We start from the raw sequence: 22,839 nt of genomic DNA on the forward strand, positions 1-22,839 counted from the left end.
TTACGGAACGTCGGTGGTTCTACTCAGGTGCCCGTTCGTGCCTGAAATAATGTGCGGAAGGACACATGAGGTCTTCCTTCACCAGTAAAGCTGGAACGTCGCGATATGACCTATACTGTGTCGATGTGACGTAAAATCCCAAAACAAACAAACAATGAATATTATAACCGATTTTCGATGAGACCAGATTCAGCTGAAATATTGAACATACATTTATTTAATTAATGAATGCTTAATGGCGATCTCATGTCAGATATGCAAATCATTATCTACGATTATGTATTTAAGCACAAATCAAGGTACTCGCCAAGGTAGTATTAACGCAATTAAATGTACAACATATATGCTTAAGCAATTTATGAAAACTTTAAGGTACTTGCCAGGGTACTGCTAAGGATAACGTTATTATTCGGAGGTCTTTGTTTGACCACAATATGGTGAATGAAAATGGTGATATATTTTCATCTGACGTTGCTGCAATTTCCTTTTTAGCTGCTTCAAATAAACCCTGAGGATCTGGTTTAATTACTCCATTGACATTCGCCACAAAGCCTATCGATTGTTCAGCACGCTCAAATTTCATTTTAGAAACCAACCATCTGAAACTTTCAGGTATAAAGCTGAAATTTGCAAAATATATTTAGTTATATCTTTTTTACTTGAATGATGTATACACATCGATACAAAATTGTTTATATTCTTTGTTTGGGAATCTACTGTAAATGGAACAGTCCAATCAGTTTATGAAAAGAATAAATACCGATATTATCCATGCTTATATTGCATTTGTTTTGTTTGGTTTTTACGACGCATCAACACAATGTTGTTCATATAACACCGTAACAGGAAATACGATTTTAGCTCATCACGGGTGTAACAAACTAAAAGCAAGACCATGGGCCAAAACCACCTGACCTGCCGAAGCTAAGAGATGTATATACTACAGTTATTCAGACCAATTAAGTCGCCTCTTGCGATTACACAGGGATAAACGATATCTACAATACTGATGACTCAACCCATAAAGGCAACCCCGTAGCCACAAATTACGATCATACACACTACGGTATTTTGATTTTCATGTAAGCAAATGCTTATCAATTGTATCAACTTACATAACATTAAATGGAATATGGTGACAAAGTAAGCGAGCACGGTATGCTTGAATAATGTTTGGAAAATGGAAATTTCTTACCACAAATTCATCAAAAGGGGGATGCCTATAATTGTCTTAAGCAGATGAACACTCCTCCAATCATGTAACCAGTAGGTTATAAACGCAAATAGCATTGCAGATAAAGGCTCCGATGGAAAAGCTAATGCTATCGTCCGAAGTTTTGACGGTACAAATTCAGCAAGTATTGGCAGATCTACATTGAAGTAAATGCCAGCTCCTATACCGATGAAAAAACGAATAACAGAATACGACTTCCATGACTGAGAGAAATATCCACCGAAATTAAAAATAACCAGTAGTAAAACACTTGAAATAATTGATGGCTTGCGTCCGAGAGAGTCTGCCAATGGACCTGAAATGATGTTTCCGACAAGTACTCCTACCATCTGGAATGATGTTATAAATGCTACAATCCATCTTCTGTCACAAACTAGGTTCCACTTTTTTCAAAGAGAAAAGAAGACATTATATTTATTTTACAAAGATAGCGTTCCTCTTAAATTTGAAGCAAACTTATAAGAATATTACAACTGTAACGTTTGATTGTTGAAATGTTGCCATTTGAAAATAAAATTAACTAGCCGGATTAATAAAATGCCTCAGTCGTGACAACCTAGGTACATTCCATTTTTTTATTGAAATTTATTCTTACCTCTGAAATGACAGTTTTTATCCCTGTAGGAAACAAGTACGAACTGCATGTGGAATAGTTTCCAAACGAGCAAAGACGGTTTGTAGAAATTTCACTCATGTTTATGGAGGACAGTTTATTTGCATTGACATCGAGTTTTCGGCAAGTGAATCCTGGATCATAGCCAATAAAAGCCATACCAAGCAAACTCCAAGCTGCTAATATGACCGTTATGTGTATTAAAACACACAACAGTTTCTGTAGGGTACCGCATCCTCCAATATCTTCAATCAAACTATCTAGTCTAGAGCTGTACGACGACATTCTGAATATACATTAAAAAAATCACTGGAACTTTAGTACTTTATTTAAGCTATTTCTTACATGTCTTAAAGTATAGAGACATTTAATATTACCTCATCTTAATATCGGAGCTTTCTTTAAAACGTTTTATTATTCATTCTTTAAATGTTTAACTTTCATTTCCGTTTTAAATGCCTTCAAGTCGGTATAATTCTGTTTTCCCTTTTCTGTAATAAATTTTCCTGTTATTTAATTGTTTAAGACTTTTAAGTATGCCTTTTATTGTGGAAACCAAATTCGTAGCAAACAATGTTACACAAAAATGTATGTCATTTCAAATGTTGATTGCACCAAACAAAGAAATAACTATTATGCACGGCAACTTGTTAATCAAAATTGAATTATAAAAGTATCAAGAACTGTGTCACTCACCTACAGGCCATCTATTCTCCGAATATTTCTTTATTATTATAAAAACAATGTGTATATTGTGTACCAATATACGTGCAAACATCTCACCTATACATAGACCAATTCAAATTAAATTTTAAAAAATAACTTTAACATAAATCAATATTCTTGTTCAACACTTTGCATGATAATGTTTTATGGATTGTAATGTACATGCAGTTAACATTGTATTTTAGATTGGAGTAGCGTGATCAAGTTCTTTGTAATCAATGGAAAATATGACAATAGAAAAAGGACATGTAATAATTATACATGATTGTATTTACTAAAATTTGAATTGGTGGTATAAAAGTTTCACTAGAAAAGAGAAAAAGGGCAAAAACACCTGTGAAATACCCTCCAAAGAACCATTTTGCATTTTTGTTAGCTATATTGAAAGCCCAAAACTTATTGACATTTTACAAACAAAAAACTTTCGAAGCAACCTACGACTTGTAATTTAACTTTTACATAATATGTAAATGTATGTAAATTCACATAGAAAAAGTACACAACTTGCATAATAAACACCAATGGGATATTAAAAAGCAAACACTCATCAGACACTTTTAAACATAGTTACATAAAGGAACGATGAATAGTATGTATATTATAGAATAAGGTATTCTTATTTATTTACCTCCTACTATTGGAATCATTTTGGCAGTTATTCAAATCGTTACATATACAACATATTAATTTTAGATATAAAGATATTAACAATAACTTTTTACATAGAATAATGGGATTGATAAGAAATCAGGACAAAGTGTTTTGCTTTTAGATCACATGAAGCTCTTTATTTTAAACTATTATTTTTTTAAACTATTACTCTTTATTTTAAACTATTTTAATTTTCATGACCTAATTTTTTGAACAACTGATTAGCGTATGTTTTCTACATTGTGAACGGTTATCTGCACGTGAGCTTAACATTTACTGGTGCATTTTATTCTTTTTACATTTCTACAGTCAAATATTATCTCGTTAACATCCCGCCAACAACTTATTTGCATGTAGTGATTAATATATAGGATACATCTTTAACTTGCTTTGCTAAAATTACTTTTCCTTGTTTTTATCACTTTTATCAGACCTATTACTGGTCCGATAATTTCCGGTTGATGGTCCCCGACCAGATATCTTTTTGGGGGGAATAGCAGGTGTTCCGTTTTGAAGAAACATGGAACAACGTTAATGCACTTATAACATTACAAATACAACTTATTATATCAAATTACAATATCGTTAAATGCATTTTATAATATACATGTGATAGATGAATCTTTGATTAAACCAATTGTCTGGCCTTTCGAAGGATGAACATATATTTATTAAATACGTCAATGTTAACAAACTAATGATGAGCGATGAACAGGAGACAAATTGGTTTAGAAGTGATAAAAACGTGTCTGCTACAATGTTTTTCATTGATTCTTAACGATTATCAATAACGTTTAAGAGTTATTTTGCTTAAAGAATGTAAAGGCATCTCATATTTTTTTCTTCAAAACAGAAATTTGCTTTTTAGAAAAGATTAGTAAGTTAAGCATTTGCCTTTGTATGGCATTAAACAAACAAAGGCTTGCTTCGACTGTTGCAGTTAAGGTGAAGTAGTCTATTGATCAAGTTGATAGTATTTATAGTATTTAGTATCAGACATAACAGAAAGTTACTAAAGAAGCATAGATTACATTAAATTGTTGGTAAGTGAAAGATACATGATTTAAGATAACAGATCAATATATAGCAGATTATAAATTTTTCTAGTACAAAACATTATTATCAAAAGTATCATTGTTCTTACTAAATTGCTAAAAGTATCTAAATATAACATTCATTCCTTATGCCGTTTTGTAAATCAATGAACATCTTTAAAAATAATTTGATAAACAAAAATCGCTAAAGACATATTGAACGTTAGGTTGACAATCATACTGTGATAATAAGTTTAAATGGGGAGATTGTATTTTTCTCGTTGACATAAAGTATCCTTTTTGTTGGATCTGTAGACAATGATGCATTTTTTTCTCTTCTGTAAACCAATAGATTTTCGAGAAAACCGATCACAATTTATCATTATATATCTCCATCCGTAGAACAACTTTAGACTCTCACGATTAATTAAGTAATATGAAATAGCAATAATTTCCTTCTTTTATGTCGTAACACTACTTATCTTTTACGAGAATCTCATAAAGGCGCCAGAATGTAATTTTAAAAGATAATCACACTTCTTTACGGCTAAAACAGTTCCGACGCAAACCATTACGAATGAAAAACTTTACTTTTATGTGATGAAACGAGTTATTGGTTTATTTTGCGAAGAACAAAAATACATGACAGTACAGGTTAAAGATATAGTCATTGTATTTTAACAATAATTTCAAGACAGCTTAAACGATATGTACCACCCACAAAACAAAACTCGGTACCGTCTTCTTACTTATTCATTTTCTTGACTAAATAATTCAATATGTGTAAGCATTAATAATCGTTATGACATTATAAAATACACTGACATGTTATGTTCAATATTGAACGTGTTTTGTACAACTTGCTTAATTGAAACTTTACACACTTTGGTTCATTTAAACTTTAAAATGTCTACTATATGCGACAAAATATTTATTTATTTATTTATTTATTTATTTATTGACTATTTATTTAAGTATCATTTATTTAAGTCATCTTTGTAAAACAGTATAATGATATATAATAAACAATCCAACCTCATCAAACATTTACACAGCCATTCTGTATATGGATTATAAAATATATGAGAATCGTACTCACATGTAACTACTTGTCACTAAAATCAGGTAAATTATGTGGTAAAAAGATATTCCTATCAAATCAAAGGATTCCCAAATCCACTGTTCGAGGTTTCAGTTCAAAAACATTATTTTCTTGAGTTCACAAAACAATTGTACTTCTTTACAGATTTATATTCATTTGTTTTCAGGCGTTTTTGTCTGATCTGAAAGTGAGTCAAGTAATATTACTTCATTTGTTTCTGTTAAATTTCGAACACAACCTGTCGACAAAACAATCATGACTCCACAGATAATATACATTGTTCCAGGTAAAATTCCATCCTGTAAAAGATGTAAAGCGAGAGAGCTTTTATATCAAAGGTGGTCCATTGTGTTGTAAAAATAATATCATAACATTATGTCATGCCAACAAGTTACTTATTTGAAGTTACAAATTGCAATTTTATAATCCATATGCAGAGAAGAACAAACTTATGTCCTACTAATCAAATTCATTAAATGTAAATAGACCAGGAATGAGAATACTTTAAATAATTGTTGTAAATAACTTGACATTTTTAAATGTGAGTATTCCATGTAAATACAAATTAATGGTCTGACAACGTCTTTACGAAATTTATTTTACTAATGTCAAAATCAATTTAAAATTCATACAGTTAATCATACATTTTGAAGATTTTTCAGTGTTTATTTTTGTGCATACTAAGTACACAGGGTGGAATTTAAAAATGTGAGTTAACATGGTATCAAATCTAAATAATAACCACTCAGCCCATATGTTTTAAATCCTAGTTGATCATAACTCAAATGGGCTATTTGATCTTGTTTATTATTTCCATTATAAAAAACCTTACCTAAAAAAATATCATATAAATATTAGCGTGTATGGGACTTTTTACCATGTAAAATAACAAACCAATTCTAAAAATCCAGAATAAAGAAATTTCTATGTTATGTAACCCTAATGTGTGTAACCATATTCTTTTTCAATCAGTCCACTTAACAGAATAGACGTTAAACAACATCAAATAGACACAGTAAAAGTTAACTTAATATGTATTTTTACTAGCAAAATCCAACTTATTCAAAATAAGCAAATGAAATCACTATAATTTACAAACCAGAAAAATCAGAACCGGGGAAACAATCGCGCCAATTCTTCCAATTGTCGACAAAAATCCATATCCTATTCCCCTGAAAAATATTCATTAAAGTATGATGAAACGCTTATTAATGCATAAAATGTCAATTAAGAGGTCTCTTTTTGAACTTTTTTGATCACTTTTTTTTCAATATGTACCTTTTATATACGAGGATGTCTCTGATTAGAACAAATAATACATCTTAATATGAGGGTTTAACCTCTTAGAACCATCATTTGTCTTGATTTTATTGTGTGTTACTCGCTATTCATGCTACCAAACTCACCGTTTCTTTAAGAAAATTTTGACATTATAGTAAACAAACCACAGGTATAGAAAACATAACATAACAATGGTTTTATTGTGGATTTTTACATAATTGTCATGATAATTTGGTCACAGGATACTCCTCATTGTGCAATTACATATAATTTAATGTTTTTGTTTTGTTTTTTTGGGATGGACTTGGCTGGACTTAACTTAAGAAGAAAATTGATCAACAAAATTGTAATAGAATTGAAAATAAGGTTAAATAAGTTAGCAAATTTCGTTTTTAAAATTGTGCAATATATCGTCCCTGTGCCCTTAAATAACTTAAAAAAGAATATAATAAGAAAATTGTGCACATCGTCAAAGAAACGGAGAGTGTAAATGATTAAATGCCATCTCATATGTACCTGTAACTTATACAGTAACTCATACACTGTGATATGACAATGTTAACATGATGATAAATCAGGACCATTTATTGAGAAGAAACACGGCTTTTGCAATGAATATGTACTAGGGCTGAATTTAATATCAGACGAGGTGGCCGAGTGGTTAAGGCGATGGACTGCTAATCCATTGGGCTCTGCCCGCGTGGGTTCGAATCCCATCCTCGTCGTGTTTCCTATTTTGTCATTTTAATTTTACCCCTTTATTTTGTAAGTTTTACTCTTTGATTCATCCAGCAGTGAAGAATAAAAAGAGTAGAGTTGATTATTGGACTATACGAAATTTCGTTCTGATAAAAAAATTCCTTTTATTCAACATATTCTTTGCAATGAAATGTTAACACGTAATTCGTTTCCCCAACAGACTAAATGCATATTTTTCATGGCGAACAACCATAAAAGAAGTTTTCATAAAAGTACACGAACTGTATCGAGGAACTTTCTGAAACCGTCCATGTTTAATGTAGATAAGCTTATTGTAAGAACGCTTACAAGCAGACATCCCCTTTATTTAGTATGGTTTCATGGAAAACTTTTGCGTCGTTTGAGGATCAAACAAGTCGGCCTTTCGGGCGGTTCCTAATGGACCTATATGTTTGCCCCCGGACCAATATACATAAGGAAAATGTCATCATAAAGAAAATGGTAGATATTTGTATCTGTTTCTATTTGAAAAATGGTGAAGTAGTGATTAAGTATTGCATGGAAGTCACAATGACTACTTTGAGTATTAGTTATGACAAAAAAAACACATTCAGCGCTACTTTAAATAGGTTATAAACATCTAAAATTCACTATAACCATTATTGAAAGGTTAGACAATTATTTGTTTCCGAAGCATTATGTTCTTAAAATAAAGTGTGTTGACATTAAGGTCTAGACTCAGTTGATTTGGATTGTAATTTTACATTTGTAAAATTCTTTGCTTTTTACTTGTATTTATTGACTTTAAATTTTTCTGTGCATTTGATTTTAGTTTTACATTTAACTGATGTTTTCTATCTGCTATTTTCACGTTTGGAAACTAAACGCAACCGTAAATAAACTAGAATGTAAATACTATACTAACGGCTCCATAGCTCAGTGGTTAGAGCGCCTGTCTAGTAAACAGGAGGTCGAGGGTTCGATCCCCTCTGGAGCCTTTTGCCGAGACCTTCACTTCTGTTTTTCTCCGTTTTTCCTCATATATTTAAAAAAAAAATACTTTGGAAAACAACAAAAATATCGTTTTATTGTTGAACGTAATGCATTAGTAGAAATTTAATTACCCCTTTTCCGACATTTGTCGTTTGTATGCACGGAGTTTGCGTGTTTTATTTTGGGCAGTCGGCAAATACAACCGTATTCCTGTCAGATATATGCTTTATAAGATTGATGTTATATATCTGTAGAATCCCTAGTGTATATTTTCATACATTTAAAGTGAATAAGCTCAACATATTGATGATGTTTCCAATATTTATGAATGTATTAGATCTATTTCAAGTGTTTCATACAAATAACAAATTAGTAAATATTTAAAAATTCCATTTGTTTGTCCTAATTTCGAAATTATATTGGTTAAGGGAAATTTAAGTTCCTTTCTATAACGTACTATTTTTATGTCGGAAATCACAGCTTTCTTTTCATTTTTCCGTAACATTTATTTCGGAAAAGTGTTTTTTTCTAAGGGTAAACATGCAAAGTTTGAATTACAATGTACCAACTATACCATCGTCGGTAGGTGGAGATTAACGCGAAAAACAAATGAGACCCTTGGCCGATTTATGATTAAGGGGGTGTTACCATATTATACAAAACACAAATTTCGTAAAATTGATAAACGTTAACAAGCAATACCCGAATTACCGACAACCTTCACATAGGTGGTTGGGCATTCACGCGAATAATCAACCAAGTCCCCTGGTCGACGTAGAGTGCTGGGTGATACAATTTGGTACTGTTATGTATCCTGTCATATACAATGTAGCAATATCACGTGACCTCGACGTCATTTTCGGCATCATTTCAAAGACAAATATAGACACATTTAGGTAGGATTTTAACCTCCAGTACTCCCGGTTGATGTAAACTCTGACCTTTTAATCATGGCGAAGATCAGATACTGCAAGAAAACGATATAGCTTGCAGTTGAAGCCCACTCAATTACAAACAACTTCCACGGTTATACAAAGTGTTTGATAGCACGGCTCAAATACTGATTGAGATACAATATTCTGTGGTAAGCTTATATATTTCATACATGTTACTTTTATTCTGGAAAAAATGTAGATATAATTTACTAAGATTCTAATAAAACTTAAACTATTTTGCGTAACTCGTGACTAACGCTGTAAGGCTATTTTATACATATTTTGACATTTATTTGGTTATGTACATGGATTGAAAGTGTTGTTTAAACATGTAAATAACTTTCGTTGTTCACTTGAAAATATTTTACCTTTAATTTACATCACATTTTCAATTTTTTATGAAAATTAGTATGAATCTGGAGGTTTGTTGCTTTAACATACTTCTTTCACCTAATTTCCGCCCAAAGAAATATCTTTAACTAATGAAACTAGATCAAATAGGCTCGTCTCAGACCATCATTTTATCATTAACAACAAGTATTGGGTCCAGTTTACATAGTGTCAATATTAGAGCTGCGTTTCTTTTTAACGGAACATGGCTTTTTCTGATTGTTCTTTTTTTTAAAATGTATGTCAACAGTCTTACTTAATTTTCTTTTACTACTCGTTTTTGTAAAGTCCGTTATCAAAGGACACGAATGTCAGCCATTGTAAATACTTCATACCTAACCGCTATATTAGGTGTGAAATTAAATTGTATAACTCAATTCCTCGTGTACTTATGTGATAATGTTTATAGGAACTTAAACATCGTTATAAATCTGAGCGGGCGCTGTGGTGCAGTGGTAACACTGTGTGACTACAAGTCTAGGGGTTGCGAGTTCGATCCCCCGCTACTCCACTAAAATTACTATTACTAAATTAACATTCTTTATAATAAAAAATAAAACTAATTAATAAAACTTCTCAAATACTGAAAAGACACACATGACACTTTGCACACACGGACACACAACTGTTCACTACTCAAACACTGATCTGACACACGGGACACTACTCACACACGGACACACATGACACTACTCAAAGACTGACCTGACACACGGGGCAATACGGACACGGACACACATGACTCTACTCACACACTGACCTGACACACGGGACACGGGACACGGACACAAATGACACTACTCAAATACTGACCTGACACACGGGACACAACTCACACACGGACACACATGACATTACTCAAACACTGACCTGACACACATGACACTACTTAAACACTGACCTGACACACATGACACTACTCAAACACTGGCCTGACACACATGCCACTACGCAAACACTGACCTGACACACATGACACTACGCAAACACTGACCTGACACACAGGATACTATTCACACACATAACAATAATCACAAACGGACCTGACACACAGGACAGTACACAATCAAATAACTGACACAAAAGACACTACGTACACAGTAAGACAACACTACGCACAAAGCTAACTCAAACATAGACCGTGCACACAATGACACACTAGACACCACTGACACACGGCACTACTATAAAACTGACCTGATACACATGACACTAATCAAACACTAACACTACTCACAGCAAACTTCGTTCACAGAATACTGACCTAAGAGTCACAGAACACTACTTACACACTGACACAGTACACTATTAAAACATGGACCTTGACACGGGAATTTACTAAAACACGACCTGAACACAGACACTACTCACACACAGGACTACTCATAGCTCACTAAGCATACAGCTAACTCAAACACAGACTTTACACTCAGAACAAACAATTACTTAAGACACTATAACATTCACACACTGGCACAGGTCACTACTAAAACACAGGCCTGAAACACAGGATACTTCTGACACACTATGCACAAAGCTTACTCAAACACTGACTTATACACAGGACACCATGTACACATCGAACATGACTCACAGGATACTACATACACACTGACTTGACACACAGTAAACATGACTCACATAACTCACACAGGGACCATTACTCACCTTGCTCAAAGGGCACAATTCACATGCTGGATATGTGTGATTCTGAAACTAAAATAAATATAATCAGATGATAATAACTATATTGGTTATTCGAACTTAGCGTATTAAATTGACAAGATAAATCACGTAGATTTAGTCCAGTACAAAAATTTATATTTTTGGTTTCGTTTTGAAGCTGTTAAAGTTTCATCTTAACCTATGTAGTAAAATGTGTTTTATTCTATTTTAGAATGGCTGATATGATGAGAAATATCTGTGCTCTCGGTGAGAGATGGAGTTAAGATATAAAAGAAATCTGAGAATATGTGTATGCTACGGAAAGGGTTACACTTCAAAGGTAATTGTTTTAGTCTTTTTTTTGTAAACAGTTACCGACAAACACTTACACTCGTTAATGATAATTGTTTTAGCATGCTTCATTTTCATATCCAAGTAATGCTACATTCATGCCAGGTATATATATATTTTTTTGAAATTGCCATAACAAATTTAAATAGAGATTGATAAACCGAATGGCACTTTGAAGTACTAAGTACATGTATCCGTGAAGTCATGAAGCTAATTGTTACGTGCATAAAGTGACGTTAACATTTTATGCTTATTATACTATAAGCACTTTTATCATCAGTCAGATTTTGTTCTTTGTACTTAATATCATTTCATTTTACTTGGAACTTTTCTCTTATTAACCTGATCGTACTGTAATTAAGTTACATTACTTTTGGCTCTATGTTTATCAAAAAGGCCCAAAAATAGTCATGAGTCGCCAAAAAGGAACGAGAATGGACGCCATATGGAGTAAACAAAGTAGAAAATAATAAACAAATCAATGATTTTATAAAACAATAATCATCATTCATAGTCAACTGCCCTGAAACAGAACATTCAAAAAGGCAGAAATAAAAATGAGTATCGATAGTTATTTAAAACAATTTACATTAACATTGGTAATAGCAACACCGGCAAGAACTAGGATTGTGGTCTGTATGACACTGTTGTGCCCATTGAATAATGATAGCTAACGTATCTTTACGTAAACTTTTGGTTACATTTTAGGATTATATTCAATTTCTATCAAGCAACTGTCAAATGGCTGTCCGCCGAGCCCTTCATTATTTACGTGTCAGATACTTGACTTAAATGGCATAATGTTTATCATGTTATAAATTTGTATTTGTTTGTTTGTTTCTTTGTTTCATTTTACGCCTTTTCTCAACAGTATTTCAGTCATTAGATATAGGCGGGTAGTTTCCTAACAATTGTTCCTGGAGAGTTACACCAGTACTAGACTACCTTCCTCCGCGCTAAACTACCAAAGCATCTCCCGGGGATCGAACCCACGCCAGAGAGGTAACTGGATTAGAAGTCATCGACTCTAACCCCTCGACCACGGAGGCGGTAGGAAAATTTGTATTTGTGTTCATTTTCTAAATCTTAAAAGGCAACAAAAATCCTGTGGAGGTCCTCTCCAGGTCATGCCGCGCGCAATAGTACATTGTACATGCATTTACAACTAATGGCCACATTGATAAGAAAAAATCTCAATCGTTTTTATTTAATTGTAAGAGAGACATTATTGTTTAAAAATATTCCCCATTTAAATTCTTTCAAAGCATTATCACAGTATATAAACGATTTGAACCCCAACCGGATCTTGTGAGAAGATGTCAGTGTCAACCATTTTCTGACGCTTGACTTATTTAATATATTGGTATTTATATTGATACTTATGGACGTTAGGTTAGTAAATCTTTATTTATATCGTAGAAGAGAAACTTTATTAAACGTTTAAGTTCTGCAAAATATGAATGTTAGCATTAAAGCTCTAAAATAATCGAAACTCACGAACTGCTTTCATGTGATCAACACTGAACACGAACAAAAATCTGTCTTATTTCAAGGTTTATTTAGTTAAACATTGAATTGTGATATCGAACTACTAAAATAGTCAATAACAAACGATAATTTAGTCATCTGCAAAAAATATTGCTGTATTTTGAACATTAAATTAAGAGTTTAACCAAGGAGGTCAATTCCGTAAACTGAACGTTACTTGCTGGTGATTGTGAACCCTACTTGTGAGTTTACGAATTTTATCTGTACCCTGACTTGTGAGTATTTTAAAAGATTTAATGGAGAGAACGTTTATCATTTAACGTATTTATTTGTTTATTGACAGGCAAAATGGAAGAATTCAGTTGTCTTAATTGCCCCCTTTCTCTTAAAAAAAATCGGAAACACTATTGTTCACAATTATGACATAAGAACAAAAGCTTAATTAAAATAACAATTTCTCAGTTTGACAACAATAACATAAACATTAAAATCATACTCCAAAGACGTAAGAATTATTCCAAAAGAATTGAAAAAAGGACTTTAAAAGCAAATGATATTACAAAAACAGTAAAAGTTTCAAGACAAGAAGGACTTAAAAAATAATCTCCAATTAAGAAATGTCAAAAAATCAAAACGCCTGTTCACACATCGACAAAAGATACGTTTTTAGTACAGATGACTAAGAGTTTAAGTTTAAACTTGGAGTCAAATTATTCCACTGATCCCACATTTAAGGAATGTTTGTTACACGAAAGCTTCTGTCAAGACCCTCAACTACAAATGATTCATCCAAATCCATCTGAAATACATGTATATGGCAATTTATAGAAAGGAACTGGATTTATATATATCTTTTGACTTCAGATCACTTATGATAGCCAATGATAAACTTTTCAAGTTGTGTGAAAAGAAAACTAACAGGTTGTCTTAGACACTGGCAACACTGTCAACTATTTAAAAATAAGTGGAAATAAACTTGCAAGACTGAAAACTACCTTTTAGTTACACATTTAACAACAATATGCAGGAAACTCCTTAAAATGATTTATTATATGAGTGATCCTAGTCGCGCATGTAAGAAATAGAAATTCAAGGCATTTATGAGAATATAAAACCGTGTTTCAAAAAGCATAATGAAATCAACGGTACTGAAATAAGTAATCCTGTGATGATCTTTCGAGGAGGATGGATTGATATGTGACGTTATATAACGGTCACGTCAAGACTTACAACAATGCCGTTGAACTTAATAGTAGAAACGTTTATAGTACTTCTGTTATATCTTAGCTTTATATCTTTTCAAAGAAAAATGAAAGGTAAATGAAGATAAGATTTGTTGGTTGATAATTCTCTTTCTAATTACTTCATGCTTGTATTTCCATGGAAAGTGAGAACATGATGAAGGTCCATTTATGTGCAATATTGGTTACTTATATAGAACTAAAAGATATGTCATGCTCTTGTGACACAATAACTTCATATTCTGCAAGATATAATTTGGAACATAGGACAAAATAAAAATCATCAAAAGTGACTCGCAAGTTATGGTTCAGTGAAAACACAAGTAGGGTACAGATCATTAAAATTGTTTTAGCAAGACGGGTACAGTTATCAGAATGATCGCCTCTATTATTTACTGTGTTTTTATCAATATTCAAAGATATCCACACAAGTGTCTGTGCGGTAAGACAAGTTTAGACAATAAAGTTAAGATTCAGATATGAGTTATAGTGAAATAAAACAATTTTAGGCATAAATTTGCCTGTGTAATCGGCGTGTGTTGACATAAACAAAACACGAAGCGAAGAGCAAAGCGTTTTATGCGCATCAATTTAAAGAAGCTGGATATAAATGTATCTATAAGCAAAGAAAAAATATTTCTTAATATGATTCAAATGTTTACATACCGTCTCAGATTAAATGCAAGCCGTCTTAAAAAATTGTATCGGTCACCCCGCCTGTTTGTACTAAACTGATGTTGAGATCTTCTCACAAGATCCGGTTGGGGTACAAATCGTTTATATACTGTGATTATGTACGAGATAAAAATATTTCGTTTTATAATGTGTATTGGTGACCTGTCCGATAAAGTAAGGTGACTGATAAAGCTAAATTTGTTAGATAATTAACAGAAATAAATGTTATAACACATTTAATAGTGTTAAGTGGTCCAAAAGGAACGAAGGTCTATCCAGTTTACGAAAGATAGACACCTTGGGTATAAAAGAAGGATGTAAACAAAAATTAATCAACGAGTGTCACTTTGTTGAATTGTTCCGTACACTGGTTCTCCGATTTCTTCTATAATATTTAAAGTTTTCCCCGCAATGAGAAAACATATTTTTTCCTTGATTTTAACCAGTCTGAAAACTCATTTTACTGCAAAGGGTATTAAGACTTGGTTCTCTTGAGGGCGTGGACGGTAGCTTGCTTCTTCCAGTATCGTCCATGAACAGGCTCAGTCCAACCGAGCCTGCCACATTTTCAACTTTGCCGTTTTCAGGGGGTCTTGCGAACGTATAGCGGTGCGATACTTCTTTAAGCGAGGTGAAATCACGTGATACGGAATAATGGCTGAAAAAAGTGAAAATGAAGTGGTTATGAGCATTTTCTTCCAAATATGTGTTATATAATATAATTTCATGAAGTAATAGCATTGTACATGCTGATCAGAACTGCATGATCGTCGAAATAAAATAAATACTTAATTTTAAAATATTGAGGAAGTTATGAAGTATTTGTTGCTGCAAATTCAACCGTCAAACTGAAACGAGATATTCGATTAATTTAAGTCCCAACGTGTTTATATATGATAACAAAACGATATACCAGAGTAGTTGTCTATATCTTTCCGAAAATATATACAATTTTCCAGTTTTCTTACTGCACGCCTAATAATTGGTCCGATAGACTAACAGTACATACAAAAGTTGGTGTGTTTTTCTGTAGCGACGGGGACTTCCTTATTACAGTACATTCTAATTCAATATTGATGAAATATCAAGTTTTGTGCTTGTATGTTAATTATATGTAAATCACAGTGTCAATAAACAACAGTGTCAATTTATATATAATTATACTACGAAGTAGTTAATTCACATATTCTTTTCTCACAAGGGTTAAGATAAGTTATTGCACAGAAACTTGAAATTCCATCAAATAACCAATAGTAACGATAATAATCGTTTTGTTTATTCCATTTATTCAGTAAAGATTTTATCATTAATTTTAATAATATGTCTTTTTTATTATTTATTATTTATCATTTATTACATATTTATGTTATCAGAAAACAATAACTTTAATTAAAACAGCAACATACGAGAAGTGTGTCTTCTATTGTATTACGTGCACTGGTCGAAAAAAAAAACACTTCTCATCCGTTCTTACGTTCATTCAATACATTGAGAAGTACATGTTATAAATTGTATGTGTTTTTTTTGTCTAATGGAACTTGAAATTAAATGAAAAAAATATCGGTTTGATTTCCTTCATGGATTTGATGTTATATTTTCTTTCAGAAAATTTAAAACATTGACAAAAGCCTATTAGATGACCCCTATTATTTTAATGTCATTTTAAGTCAAAGATTAAAGCAATTGTGGCACTTTTATTATATAGGCTTGAAATTAATTAGTAGCCTACTTTTGCCTACTTTCCTACTTTTTTGCCGTACCTCCTACTTTTTCCTACTTTTTTTACAAATATTCTTACTATTCCCACTTTTTGAATATCAACATGTTAAAGTTGCAGAATGAAATGTACTACAAGATATAAGGACTGGTGGCATATACTGTTTACTATTGTAAAGGTTCCTAAGAAGTCCTTTAACATACTTCTGTTGACCTCTTATGCAAGCTAGTGCCTTTCTAAATGTGTGTGAATTGCTGTATGTTCTTGCCTAAGTTGCAAGTTTGAGTTAAACATTTTGAACTTGTATTTTGCCTTCCATGTGAATGATGTGCGCTGTAGAACATTTTATATGCCAACATGAATGTTGCAAATCCGAGGGGGGGGGGGATTATGCACTGTCAATATGTCTGGTAGGGATACCAGGATTAGGATACCTTTATTTACGATATTTGAAATTTCATATGAAATGTTATGTCTTTGTACATAACTTACTTTTCAGTGTAAGAAATAATGACACAATTGTAGGATTTAGATTTTCTTTTTGTTAAAATTTTCTGATTATCCATATTTGCATTGATATGAGCATATTGACAATTGAAGAAAAATGGTAAGATTTACTCGTTCTTTTTTTTTAATATAAACATATTTAGGTAGGATTTTGTCTTCCGTATTCCCGGTTGATGTAATCCTGTCGTAGATCAGATAATGCAAGAAAGCGAAATAGCCGCACTAATACAATCCACTTTCCAGAGTTGTTATCCAAAGAGTTTGATAAAACAGCTCAAATATACAGAATGAGATCCAATATTTTGTGGCAATATTATATTTTCCCCCGTAGACTGGTACATATCCCAAAGAAATTGGTACAGAAAAAACAATACGGCTATTTTCTTTTCCGAATCGAGCAATATTTGTCTTGGAAATGATGCCGGAAATGATATCAATGTCACGTGGTATTATTACATTGTTTATGACATCTCTATAGCATTCTCTTGTACAGATATAAAATATTTTATAACTATATATGAATTGCAAAACATTTTGAATTTAACTAATATACGACGAACAACTTATCCTTGCTAAAAGTGTTTATGTGTGTACTATTTATTAAGAAAACGAAGAAGCAGGAGAAGAAGACGAAGAAGAAGAAGAAGAAAAAGAAGAAGACAATAAATAAAGGGCAAACCACTGTGATTTTGCTTCTTCTGTAATCCATTTTTAATAATTTTTATTGATTAATTGATTGGTTTTTTTGTTCGTCCATTCGTTCGTTCATTCATTCTTGTCGCAGAATATTGGGACAACCATCGTATATATTAAATAATAAAATATACGAGACTTCTCTTAACCCCATTAAAAGAATACAAATAAGATAGTGTTTACAAATTTAAAATATCGGTTTAAAAAATAGATTTGTGAGAACTAAGTACTGGTAATTATTCTAAAAATCAATTGCAACAGCTTTGTAGTTTATTTTGATTACGTATGCTATTACGATGTGACTCATTTTTGCTTAATACAACCATAGATTATCATTAAAACGTAAGACGAGGTGGCCGAGTGGTTAAGGCGATGGACTGCTAATCCATTGGGCTCTGCCCGCGCGGGTTCCATCCTCAAATTCGTTTTGTTCTCTTGTAAATGATTTGCATGATTTTCTTTTTTACTTATCAGTTCATTTAGTTTCTGTTCTTCTTTAAGTATAATGGTCTCTGATAATTTCAATTTTAATATAATGTGATATATGAAGGCTAAAGGCACATAACGCCTCAGAACCAAACATATTTTTTTTCTTCTTACGAAAGGGCAAACATGAGTTTTATGGCATTTAAGTAATGATTTCAGAGCATTTTAGGTGCTTGTTACATGAAAAAACTTTCTCTTTATGTGAATCTCGTTTGTCATATATAAAAGTAGGAAAATGTAAACGAATCAGTATTTTGACAATCAGCAAAAAGCAACACAAGAAAAACAAGGGTGCCATAGTCACAAAATACGCCCGTTTACGAATGCTTTAGATGGAGATGGGAGCATTATGGATAAGTGTTATCTAGCAAGCAAGTTTTTATTCTTGGCACTGTGTTGTTAAATGAACCTTAAAACAAATCAGTAGGGAAGATATGCACAGGATGTGTGACCTTGACCTTGGTCGCAGGGACCTGAATTTTATGCACGGCACTCAGCCTCACAATGATGAACATTTGTGCCAAATTATATTGAAATCCCTCTATGCATGTAGAAGTTTTGCTCCAGACAAGCGTTTTTCTATGAGCTCTAACTGTGACCTTCATCTTTGACCTAGAGACTTGGTTCATGTGCAGGGCACTAAGTCTCATGGTGGTGAACAATTCTATAAAGTAACATTAAAATTCCTCCATGCATGTAGAAAATATGCTCCGGACAACATCTGGATATTTAATCATCTTCAGTGACCTTGACCTTGCAAATATTAACCTAAATTAAATGTGTCACACCTGTTAGTCATGATAGTTACCATTTGTGCTACAATCCATCAATAAATGATGACTAAATGGTCCATATACACATCTTCAAATTTTTATCTGAACTTTGACCTCTATGTGTAACCTTGACTTTGGTCGCAGGGATCTGAATTTTGCGTGCGACACTCAGCCTCACAATGGTGAACATTTGTGCCAAGTTATATTTGAAATCCCCCTATGAATGTAGGAGTTTTGCTCCGGACAAGCGTTTTTCAATGAGCTCTAAGTGTGACCTTGACCTTTGACCCGGAGACCTGGATCATGCATGGAGCAATACATATCATGGTGGTGAACATTTCCATAAAGTATTATAAAAATTCTTCCATACATGTAGGAGATATGCTCCAGACAAAATCTGGATATTTCACCATCTTTAGTGACCTTGACCTTGCATATATTGACCTAAAGTACATGTGTCACAGCCGTAGTCATGATAATGACAATTTGTGTTACAATCCCTCAATAAATGATGATTAAATCGTCCCTATACACATCTTCATATTTTTATCTAAACTTTGACCTCTATGTGTGACCTTGACCTTGGCTGCAGGGACCTAAATTTTGTGCGCGACACTCCGCCTCACAATGGTGAACATTTGTGCCAAGTTATATTAAAATCCCTCTATGCATGTGGAAGTTTTGCTCCGGACAAGCGTTTTTCAATGAGCTCTGAGTGTGACCTTGACCTTTGACCTAGAGACCTAGTTCATGTGCGTGACATGGCTTCTCATAATGGTGAACATTTCTATGAAATTTCATTAAAATCCCTCCATGCGTGTAGGAGATATGCTCCGGACAAAATCTGGATATTTCATCATCTTTAGTGACCTTGACCTTGTATATATTGACCTAAATTATATGTATCACAGCCATAGTCTTGATAATGACCATTTGTGTTACAATCCCTCAATAAATGATGACTAACTGGTCCATATACACATCTTCATATTTCAATATGAACTTTGACCTCTATGTGTGACCTTGACCTTGGCCGCAAGGACCTGAATCTTGCACGCGACACTCTGCCTCACAATGGTGAACATTTGTGCCAAGTAATATTGAAATCCCTCTATACGTGTGGAAGTTTTGCTCCGGACAAGCATTTTTCAATGAGCTCAAAGTGTGACCTTGACCTTTGACCTAGAGACCTGGTTCATGTGCGCGAGACACTGCTCCTCATAATGGTGAACATTTCTATGAAGTTTCATTAAAACCCCTCCATACTTGTAGGAGATATGCTCCGACAAAATTGGACGCCGCCCGCCCGCCCGCCCGCCAGGGGCGTTCCCATAATACGTCCCGTTTTTCAAACGGGCGTATAAAAAAGTGATCTTGGTATGACGACAATAAGTAACTTTTGGAAACTCTGAAAGTACACCAAAAAAATAGAACCTTCTGAGATACAAAAAGTAAAGCATTTCTGGGGCATAATAGGCCTGTAATCTTGCCGTTGAACATAGGACGTTCAATAAGTATCGTGAAATAAATACAAGGAAAAGATAAAGATCCACAAAATAGTTTTAAGCCTAGATTTCTAATTGAGTACTGATGACATAATGTGTTTAAAAAGAATGAAACAAAATAAAACATAAATAACAACAACGACAATAAAGAAGACGTATCTATAAAAAGGGTACTCGATCGGTTAACAGGCGAAATAATGTTATTTCTAAATGAATACAAAAAGAAATGTTAGCAATGCTTGTATAACTATGACATAATAATGATTTCTTGTAGCTAAGAAAATACCTATTTTGTAAACATTAACATTAAATCATAGCATATTGATATTGGTGATTTTTGAAAGAAGGTCAAATTCTTTTTAAGGTATCCCTCAACTATTCTTTACATTTTATTTTATAGTGGCAAAGTTATCCTTTACATTTCACCTTTAAGCTATCATTTACATTTTATTTTAGAATGGTTTAAACTATCCTTTACATTTTATTTTAGAATGACCAACGAGATTAACCGATATCAGATTGTAAATTTTAAATGACCTGTGAAAATTCTTCTTACACCCAGTAAAATCGAGCAAAATAAAAGGAATAATATATGTTTATACTAAAATTGCTATTAAAAAAGGTCAAGTTTTTTAGGACAACAAATATCTTATAGATTGCAATCCATCGACTATATGAGATTATTAATACAAGCAAAGGCGATCATATAACGGATACAGTTAATTGATGTTGAGAATGATTTCCGTCCTCGGTCATTATTGGTATCATTGTTACCTGTATCACTATTCTAGAAGTAATACATATTGACAATTTATATATCAGAACAGGTCATCCTCGATAAGAAGTGATATGATCAGTAAATGCTAAACACAAAATCTCAGCTTTGAATAATAGTCTTCAAAGTATATTATCATCATACTGCAATAACACTTTCTCACACACCCCACGGTTATAAGCCTTTTAGGATGTCTTCATCGGAAAAAACCATTCCACCCGGTGAAATGCCATCCGCTTTGACCCAAAAAGGTAATAAGTTCCCCACAACCTTTAGGGATGGAAATCCCCAACTGGTTAGGGGTTTTTCTTAGCTTTGGCCAATTTAAAGTACCCCCGATCGGAATAAAACTCAAATGGAAATTACATTCAACCGGTGATAGGCCTGTTATTAGGAGTATGTCTAATTCGCTCAAAATAAGTATCCCAGGGTTTGGGATAGCCTCATGGAACAAAGTAAAGGTCACACAACCTACAGTGATAGGTCATTTAAGGGATTCTTATTGCAATTTCAACCCGATGAAAACCTCATGAAATTTTAAGATTTCCTCATCGCAAAACAATCCACGGTGATAGCCTTGTGGATAATTTTAGACCCGTTAAAAACCTCCGGAAATATATTCAAGACCACGCAACCAACGGTGATTGGTCCTTTTAGGGATCCTCACGCAATACAATCCACAGTGATAGCCTTATGGAACAAAGTAAAGGTCTCACAATATAGGATGATAGACCTTTTAAGGGGTTCTTATTGCAATGTCAGGCTCGATGAAAACCTTTGGAAATACATTCAAGTTCACGAAACCCACGGTGATAGGCCTTTTGAGCTGTCCTCATCTCAATACAATCCACGGTGATAGCGTCATGGGACAAAGTAAAGGTCACACAACCTACGGTGATCGGCCTTTTAGGGGGTTCTTATTGCAATTTCAGACCCGATAAAAACCTCGGGGAAATACATTCAATCTCACGCAACCCACGGTAAAAGGCATTTGAAAGGGTCCACATCGCGATAAAATCCACGGAAATTGCCTCATGGAACAAAGAAAGGGTCACACAACCTAGGGTGATAGGCCTTTAAGGTGGTTCTTAGTGCAATTTCAGCCCTGATGAAAACCTCAGGAAATATATGCAAGCTCACGCAACCCACGGTGATAAACCTTTTAGGATGTCCTTATCGCAATACAATTCATAGTGATAGCCTAATGGAACAAGGAAAAGGTCACACAACCTACGGTTATAGGCCTTTTAGTAGGCTCTTGTTGCAAATTCAGCCCCGATGAAAACCTTAGGCAAAACATTCAAG

At 33.2% G+C, this 22,839-nt stretch overlaps 1 protein-coding gene and 2 non-coding genes across 3 annotated transcripts; 2 read left to right on the forward strand and 1 right to left on the reverse strand.

Moving 5' to 3' along the window:
• Positions 1-367: 367 nt before the first annotated feature.
• Positions 368-2,132, reverse strand: LOC132723053 (organic cation transporter protein-like). The gene is made up of 3 exons (XM_060707722.1): positions 1,830-2,132; positions 1,196-1,563; positions 368-620 (listed from the first exon to the last, which is right to left on the reverse strand). Exons 1-3 carry the CDS (start codon positions 2,130-2,132, stop codon positions 368-370), a joined length of 924 nt encoding a protein of 307 aa, XP_060563705.1.
• A 5,152-nt stretch (positions 2,133-7,284) lies between these two features.
• Trnas-gcu (transfer RNA serine (anticodon GCU)) lies at positions 7,285-7,366 on the forward strand. Its single transcript has one exon. It is a non-coding gene; the product is annotated as a tRNA-Ser (tRNA).
• An 899-nt stretch (positions 7,367-8,265) lies between these two features.
• On the forward strand, positions 8,266-8,338 carry Trnat-agu (transfer RNA threonine (anticodon AGU)). Its single transcript has one exon. It is a non-coding gene; the product is annotated as a tRNA-Thr (tRNA).
• The last annotated feature ends 14,501 nt before the right edge of the window (positions 8,339-22,839 follow it).

The sequence above is a fragment of the Ruditapes philippinarum genome, unplaced genomic scaffold, assembly GCF_026571515.1.
Source record: "Ruditapes philippinarum isolate M1 unplaced genomic scaffold, ASM2657151v2 ctg60_1_1_1_1, whole genome shotgun sequence".
NCBI lineage: Eukaryota > Metazoa > Mollusca > Bivalvia > Venerida > Veneridae > Ruditapes > Ruditapes philippinarum.